The sequence below is a fragment of the Morus notabilis genome, unplaced genomic scaffold (genome assembly GCF_000414095.1).
Source record: "Morus notabilis unplaced genomic scaffold, ASM41409v2 Scaffold5, whole genome shotgun sequence".
Classification (NCBI taxonomy): Eukaryota; Viridiplantae; Streptophyta; class Magnoliopsida; order Rosales; family Moraceae; genus Morus; species Morus notabilis.
The window spans coordinates 390,756-399,386 of NW_010363077.1; the positions used below are offsets into that span (position 1 = coordinate 390,756).

The following is an 8,631-nucleotide window of genomic DNA, read 5'->3' on the forward strand; positions in this document are numbered from 1 at the left end:
TTTTTCATAGTTTTTTATTTTTTTTATTTTTTTTTTAGCCAGGTTGTTGAGTGCTAATTAAATGAAGGTCTTTATTAATCTATTTATTTTATTGAATTAATAGTGACCGTTGATCCACCTTATTTTTTCTGGGAATGATTGATTGATTGATAAGGAAATTGCTGGAAATCTACTGTGCTGGGAGTTGTAAAACCCGGTTTTTACTTTAGCCAAAAAAAAAAAAATGTCAAAATCTTTCATGTATTATTGTTTTCTTTATATCCTTTCCAAAAAACAAATTATGTTTCTTTATATATATGATATGATCTATAACAAAGGGCGATAAGCTGACAGCTGCGACCATTTTAATTTTATGTATGTAATTATGTTATTTTGAAATGAAATTTTCTTCTTCCAAAAAAAAAAAAAAAAAAAAAAAACAGTTTACCCCCCCCCTTTTTTTTTTTTTTTTTTTTTTTTTTTTTTATATATATATATCTCTCTTTGTTTATTTTCCTTTTCTTTTTCATTTTTCCTCTTTTCTGTTTTCACCAATAGAATATGAACAAGTCACTTGACTTCATCAAACGCACAAGCCGGAGAGCACCCTGTGGACCAGTAACAACCACTTTCCCTTTTTACTTTTTCTTTTTTCCTTGTGTTGCTTTTTTTTTTTTTTTTTAAGACACGTTTTCTTTTTCTTTTTCTTTTTTGAATGAAAGTATTTAGAAACGTGTTACGGCCATGTTGTGGTAGTTTGTATGTATTGTATTGTATAAGTTATATTGTATTTTATTGAATTGTGTTGTATTATTATAATAATATGGTGTATATGGGTCAAAATGTAAATTTTTAAATTTTTAAGGAACGAATGCAAATTTCTAAAAATTTTGGGATAGAATTGTAATTGTTCAAAAATTGGGATCAATATAATTTTTAAAAAATTGAAGAGTAATGTATTGTGCCCCTACATTTTTAGGCAATTATATATTTTACATGACCCTATATCGGCCAATTTGGACTCCAGGTCGTCGTGTCCAACCTTAACAGAGATCATAAAAATCCTATAAATTAACACAATACATTACTAAAAATAGGACGTATTCTATAATACCACATAAATTCTATTAATTTATTATTTTTATTAATTTATATAATATAATAGCCACATCAAATATTATATTAATGTATTATTAGACGATATAATATTTTAGTATGGTCAAACAAACACGTTTATATATGTATTTTTCATTCTATGTAGGCTGGGTTGCAAAGTTTTCTTTCAGGGGTCTATATAAAGTGTGAAATGTATTTATAGACTTTTTGCAAAAATCTTAAATAATTTCATATTTTCTTCTTTTACTGTCCACACAATCCCTTCGAAGAAGTACATAAAAGATCATTGAAAAAGTCAAAATCACAAATACGGAACATGATAACAAAAATTTTAAAACAATTTTATTCGTGAATAAGGCCCCGTTCACTTTGCTGATTCGAGTTTAGAATTTGAGTTTTTTTACAGTAAAAAGCTCTCATAAACAATCACATCTAAATTTTTTGTTATAGTAAAAAACTCTCACATAAAGTCACATCTCAACTCGAATTTTAAACTCGAATCAGCAAAGTGAACGGAGCCTAATACACACCACGTATGCATTAGAGTCCGGGTTCTTCTAAGAAAAAGTTTAAATTCAAGTTATAATTTTATTTAAGTTCATATTTTTTTTATAAAATTTGAGTTTAAACTTGAGTTTAAATTCAAGTTTGAACTCGAGTTTGAGACTAAACTCGAGTTCAAGTTTCTCCTTCAACTCGAGTTTATAAACTCAAACTCAAGTTAATGAACAATATTTGTTCTATTCTTAAAAATGTTATAACTTTTTCGTTTTAATTCTGATTGAGATGATTTTTTTTTCTATGCATTCACAACGAAAATACGAATAAAACCTCACTCATTTACCCCATTAAAATTATTCATCACCATTAAATTTTTATTAAAATACTATCTAAATACAAATTTAAGTTTTGACCCACCCAAACACAAACTCAAATAGATTCTCAATTCAAATCATAACTCAAATGTGCACATCCAAACACAAACTCAAGTTACAACTTCAACTCAAGTTATAACTGAAACTCAACTCAAGATCATCACTCAAATCACCTTAATTCAAAAATACAAAAGAACAACCCCTTAGGCCTCGTTCGTTTTGTAGATTCGAATTTTTAATTCGAGTTAAGATGTGATATTTTCTTAGAGCTTTTAACTGTAGCAGAAAAGTTAGATGTGACATTTAGAGAGCTTTCAACTATATAAATCTAAAACTCAAAACTTAAATCAGTGAAATGAATAAGACCTAAACTCTCGATAGGTCTCTCATTGTTTTAACCGTATAAATATGCAACATGGGTTGTTCTTTTGTAACAAACTCAGAAAAAGTTTGAACTCGAGTTATAACTTTATTTAAGTTCATGTTCGTTTGTAAAATTTGAGTTTGAACTCAAGTTTGAACTTGAGTGAGTTTCCCCTTCAACTCGAGTTCATAAATTTGAACTCAAGTTATGAGCAATATTTTTTCTATTCTTAAAAATATCATAATTTTTTCGTTTTAATTCTGATTGAGATAATTTTTTTCTATACATTTACACGAAAAGACGAATAAAACCTCACCCATATACCCTATTAAAATTTTTCATCACCATTAAGTTTTTATTAAAATACTATCTAAATACAAATTTAAGTTTTGATCCATCTAAATACAAATTTAAAAAGATTCTCAATTTAAATCATAACTCAAATGTACACATTCAATCACAAACTTAACTTATAAATTTAACTCAAATTATAACTCAAACTCAATTTAAAATTATTACTCAAATCACTCTAACTCAAAAATAAAAAAAGACATATAACACGGTTGCTTTCCAAAAAAAAGTCATCCAGATACACGTACAATTTACTAACGTTTGAAATAATGTCATTTTTTTATAATTGAATACGTACCAATAATGACTTGAAAAACGATAACATTTAATATCAACAAAAAAAAAAGGAAAAGACTTAAAAAAAGACAATGACGACAATTTAAAATAATAATAATAATAATAACAGATTAATGAACAAAGTCAATGACGAATTGACGATAGCGATTAGCAGCTTTTTTTCCCTTATTTTTCATTACTTCAACCCAGTGGCCACCTCTAAATCTCAATGAAAATAGGTGAAAAGAGAATTATAGGAAAATTGAACCATTTAGAAAATTTTAAAAAAAATGAAATGAAAATGCTAATTTTAATTTTGATGTCTGCTTCTAGAAATCCAACTTCTCAATTGATGTGAAAAAATGAGCTGGACCCGCTAATCTTTCATTACAAACTGATCGGTAAACATAAATGCACATTCGCAGAACAGAGAATAGTAGAAAGTAAAAAGATTTTATAATCACATGATAATCATTTGCTTAAACAAACATCTAAACTATGTGATAAATATCAGCATTCATATTTGTCTGTGTTAATTATTATTTTACTGGTGGATCCAATCGTTCAGGTCGAATTCCATTATATTTAGAGTCATGTGCGATTTTATTTAAGTTTGTAATTAATTCTTTGTGGTAATGAAATTTTACCTTTATAAAAGAAAAAAAAAACATATGTGCTAAATAGCTTATTTAGTTCTGAATATGCCGTTGTTCACCCTTTGGGTTGTCGTAAGTATCTTTCTTTTTTGAATGAACACAAAATCGTATGACTGGAACAAGGACTTGCACAAAGCATTGCAGGCTCCCTATGTCACTACAAAAGCACTGGAAGAACCTGTGAAGTGGCTAATTGATCCCAAAAGTGCTTTTGAGGCGCCAAAATGACTCATCCTGTACACACCAGGTGGTGCAGATACTGGGATCCTCCACTCAATGGTTGCATAGCTTTGAGGACTAAGTTTTTGGGGCCTCGACCACTTGAACCGGAGGCAGAAATCGTCGTCATCGTAGGCTGGAACCCATGTCTTGTGATCCTTGAGAAGCTCAACCAATGCAAATGTGCCTTCAGTCATGAGGTCATTCCTCGGGCAGGCAGACCAGAAGGTAACCGAGACCATGTTACCCCTCTTGAAGGTCGAGTTTCGAGGGACGTCGGTCTTGACATCCCCAAATTTCACACCAGAAGGGGTCATGTCCACAACAACTGGGGCCAGCAGGCTGATTTGCTTGGCAAGCAGGTCTGGAGGTCGTGGCCCCGGTTCGGTGGTTTGCTCGCTTATTAGAGCTGTCGCTAGCTTCTTGAACTCTTGAATGTAAGCTTCAAGTGTGTGTGGTCCAAAGAGTGTAGAGGCCCCCTAAAAGTTGGAAAGCACATTTGTTTTTTACAAAAAAAAAAAAAATAATAATAATAGAAGAATTTATTTATTGAACTCCATTGGATAAGCAAGTTTCGAGGTCCTTAGTACTTCCTATTTTTAAGATTTAGTATAGCTTCATCTGATTTATGTGATTAAAAAATTTACTATATACTTGCACGGTGGATACAAACCTCGTATCTCTGAACCTGGTACTCCTCAAAGGTGGTGACGTACTGAGAATATGTATTAGTCAGCCCTGCTATGACTATATGCACATTTCTGTCAAAATCACCATTTCGACCTGAAGTTAGCACTGTTTTGAGAGCATCCCGGAGGCGCCTGCCGGCCATGGTTGTGAACTCTGAAGGAAAGGATATCATTAGATATTCGCATGTATAAAGAAACTAGGAAGCCGACAAAAAAAGAAAAAAGTGAGGCAGATTTCTGATATAATTTCTTGCTAACAAGACATAAATGTGCATGCAAAACTCGCTCACTTAATAGCTAGAAAGCAATATTTACCAGGACATTGCCATATTATGCCACTATATAATTGCGTATGGTAATAATAAATTTGCTTTGTACCTGCAGGTACACTCAGAACGACAAGTTGCCCGATCTGCAGAATTTGAACTGGAACAATTGAGGGCTGCATAAAGTCATTACATACGTTTTGAGTACCAGTATCAACCCTTATTTGAAACAAATGACATTGATTTATTGGAAAAAAAGATAAACCAGAACTCACACTAATTTAAGTGGTTCAAGATCATCAAAAACTGTTAATAAAGAATAAAATGTCGACATATATATAACTGAACATCATTGTAATATACTCACAGCCCAGTCATATGGCTCCTTCATTTCCCCAGTATCAAGGAGAACAGGCTTTGGATGCTGACATTTGATCTGCTCTTGAGTTGGTGTTTTCAACACATTCCGCACCAATCTCCAAAAGGCGTTCCCCTAACGAAGCACCAAGCACAAACATCAAGAAGAATTGAGGAGAGATTCGTGTAATGATGGTTCAAACATCCAAAGAAACTTTTATTTTTTAAACCTGGTCATCTCCCTGCCTGAAATCAAAAGCTCCAGGCCCGTCAGTAGTTCCTGCGGCAAATGCGAATCCTAATGCAGCAGGGCATGTTTGCAGCACCTTGTTAGTCCCATCCTCTTGAGGGACTGAAAGCTTTAACTTGGAGAAGTCTACGTAAGCATGGCGGTATCTAATTTTCCCTTTCACCTTCTCAGTTGCTTTGTCAAACAACTCCACTGCTTTTCTAAATTGCCTTTCTCCAATTATACGAGTACTCTCAAACTCATCTGGATAACTGCCAAAAAAAGGATGATGTACGTATGTTTTTTATGATCTGTTGTATATTTAACCAACATACTCAGAGAGGTCTTTAGAAATGAGAACAAATCCTACCCTGGTCCTCGGCCATAGCACAATTCATTTTTTCCATTGCAGGTACTGTGATCAAAATCACACGGAAGTCCAGTATCGGTGCAAAATGCACCGAGAACGTTGGGGCTTACGTCACCGCAGTTTGATTGACAGAATGCAGATACAAATTGAGGCTTTTCAGGTTTACTTAAAGCATTCCTGACCCTCTTTGCTGAACTCAAAAGCCTTGTCACAGGCTGTCCTTTGGAAGACTGAAAAGAGGCAGCAAGTTTCATTAATGCATTTCCTGTAAAAAAAGAAAGTATAATTATTACAAAGGTAAAAGAATTTTCCATTTAATGAAAGAAAAGAAAGGAGTATATATGCAGTGTGTTTTCTACATATAGTAATGATGAATTCATATTCATATAGAGATGTTGATATCAACATGCCTATGTCCTAATATATTTGTATCTATATGCAAACGTGTGTATGGAACATGTATGTATCCTATATTAGCATCTTTCGGTAGATTTTGTTCTTACTATTTCCATTGGAATTCGAAATTAAGCTCGAGACCCTGCGTGGGATTTCGCTGGCTCCTGACTTATTGACATGCAAACTACTGCCAAAACCATTTTGTTCAAACCAATCCTCCATAAATCGAGCTGCAGCCCCTTTGTTGTCACCACTTATTAGTGAGTTTGTACGGCTCATAGAAGTTCCATGAGTGGCAAACCAGTTAAAGGTACCTATCGGGCCCCAGTAATCATCAACAAACTTGATGAGAGTCATTTCTTTATCAACATCATACTTGTATTTACTCCGCTCAGATGAAGGATTGTTGAGATAAGCGCTAGGACTACGGTTCACACCGGCATCCAAGAGATCTCCTATAATAATGCCATGACAGAAAGATTTGAGGAAAATTCATTAGAAAATGTGACCTCTTCATTGATAAAGTGCACCATCACATGCTAAAGTATAAAAACATCATATAATCTTGAATTTCTATGTACTAGTATAATCATAAATCTTTGAGCAAAAGAGGATATGTCAAAAATGGTTTTGTCCATCAAGCAACAAAACACTACCCATCTAAAGTTTTAGACTAGACTTATTGTAAATTTGCAGACTAGAGTCTGGAAATAAAACTTGCTTCCCAAAAGGATATCTTCGACCTCTTGCTTTAACATCTATCTATGTTTACCACTTGACCATCAACAAAGCATGCTTTGCAAGTCAAAAGAATCTTCTTTTACCACCTATAAATGGTTTCGGCATGTGAATGTTAGCTAAATGCATTAATATACATCTTCTAGAGGACCAAAGGTTGCAACTCAGGAAAACAATTTTTTTTTTTTTTTTTTTATTGAATTAGGATGTCAATACACCCTTAAGTGTAGGATGATCATTCAAGCTCAAGGAATTACGATTCAGTTTCGCTTACCTTTGTTCACGAAAACTGATCCCGGTCGAAGATTCTCGTGAGCTTCTACAATGCTTTTCTCAATGCCGTCAACAACAGCATGAAACGACTGGCGCACAAATCCAAGTGATGTGACAATGTACACAACATACTGGAGATATCCTCCAGGTCCAGCATGAGTGTGAATGCCACTAATGGCAACATTCTGCTCTGTATAAAGGTCTCCATACCTAGAATAAATACACAATATGACCTTCAAAATCTTGGAAAATGATAATCAACTGGTAAATAAATATTTATGCGAGTAAAAACCTCCTAAAGATTTTTTTTTTTTTTTTTTATGATTTGAAAAAATGACAGTTTCCCCTTTAAAATGCCTACATGACATTCTTTAGTATATATGTATTAATTATCAATCTCAAAAGCATCATAATCACGGGTAGATATATCTCACATAATCACCACTTGTAGAAATAGTAGCATTTTCTACCTTGCTTTCAATCTCTCAAGAACTTTGATTGTAACAATTTGGGAGGCCATGCAGGCATCAAGATTTACAAATACAACACGGTTTCCCTTCGGTTCCGCGACGATAAACGAACGAGCTCGCAACCTGAAGTGAATCCCAGATGCAATCTGTTCTGCATTGGCATATCCCATCATATTAACATCCGCAGCCGGCCCTGTTATGTCATAGCTTCCAAGACCAATCAAGTATGTTGAAGCTGAAGAAGTCCCTTCAAAATTGTGTAGCAAGGACAATAACAAAACTGTGATCCAAAGGGCTTTAGATGGCAAATGAAGACATTTTCTCATCTCGACGGCCATTTCCTGATAAGGAGGGAATTTGAACCGTTCAATTGTTTCCAACCAACTTAAAACAATAGAAACATCCAATATTAAGGATAAATCAGAATTCCAAAAAAAAAAAAAAAAAAAAAAAAAAAAAAACCAAAAAGCAACAACAAAACAACACAAAAGATGTAGAAATGCAATGTTCTATTAAGGTGGAGAAAAAGCCAACAAAATCCAAAATCCCACCTTAAGTTTTACCGAGAAAAGAGAAGCAAAAGAGACTCCAAATGTGGGGGCTAGTGATTGAGTGTTTCACTTAAAGAGTAAGTTACCATGTTGAGAAGAGCTAGTTCAGACACATAAAACAAGGACACAATAAAGAGACAACACTGAGAGGAAAGTGTGAAAAAAATGGAAATTCACTCCAATGTGTACGAAGCCATAACTGTACTCCTGTGAAGTAGCTGGAAACACGGTAACTAGCGTCTTAAAGCCGTGCCATTTCTTTTTATAACAAACACACCCCTAACTATATAGGACTAAAACGACGTCGTATTATTTGAGAAATTGGTTTAAGACAAGGGGTGTAAAACCGGTTTTTGACATGTGTAGCTAATTATGATTGTAAAGCAGATGGCGGTTCTCCACTAGAGAAGTTTGTTTCACATTTGGCCACACGACGAGATTCACCTGTTCACTTCG

At 33.7% G+C, this 8,631-nt stretch overlaps 1 protein-coding gene across 1 annotated transcript; it reads right to left on the reverse strand.

Annotated features, from left to right (window-relative positions):
• Nucleotides 1-3,640: 3,640 nt before the first annotated feature.
• On the reverse strand, nucleotides 3,641-8,416 carry LOC21406380 (neutral ceramidase 2). Its single transcript, XM_010103529.2, has 10 exons — nucleotides 8,176-8,416; nucleotides 7,625-7,965; nucleotides 7,156-7,364; nucleotides 6,251-6,598; nucleotides 5,748-6,012; nucleotides 5,379-5,649; nucleotides 5,159-5,284; nucleotides 4,904-4,967; nucleotides 4,510-4,679; nucleotides 3,641-4,315 (listed from the first exon to the last, which is right to left on the reverse strand). The coding sequence occupies exons 2-10, from the start codon at nucleotides 7,960-7,962 to the stop codon at nucleotides 3,767-3,769; spliced, it is 2,340 nt and encodes a 779-aa protein (XP_010101831.1). The 5' UTR covers nucleotides 7,963-7,965; nucleotides 8,176-8,416; the 3' UTR covers nucleotides 3,641-3,766.
• Between the last annotated feature and the right edge of the window lie 215 nt (nucleotides 8,417-8,631).

What these genes read in the sequence shown, in the direction of transcription:
- LOC21406380 (XM_010103529.2), bottom strand. Translation starts at nt 7,962, where the DNA reads ATGGCCGTCGAGATGAGAAAATGTCTTCATTTGCCATCTAAAGCCCTT. An exon ending in CTTGAGAGATTGAAAGCAAG is followed by an intron (nt 7,365 to 7,624) that starts GTAGAAAATGCT and finishes TATTTATTCTAG; the next exon opens with GTATGGAGACCTTTATACAG. An exon ending in ACCAGGTTCAGAGATACGAG is followed by an intron (nt 4,316 to 4,509) that starts GTTTGTATCCAC and finishes TCCAACTTTTAG; the next exon opens with GGGGCCTCTACACTCTTTGG.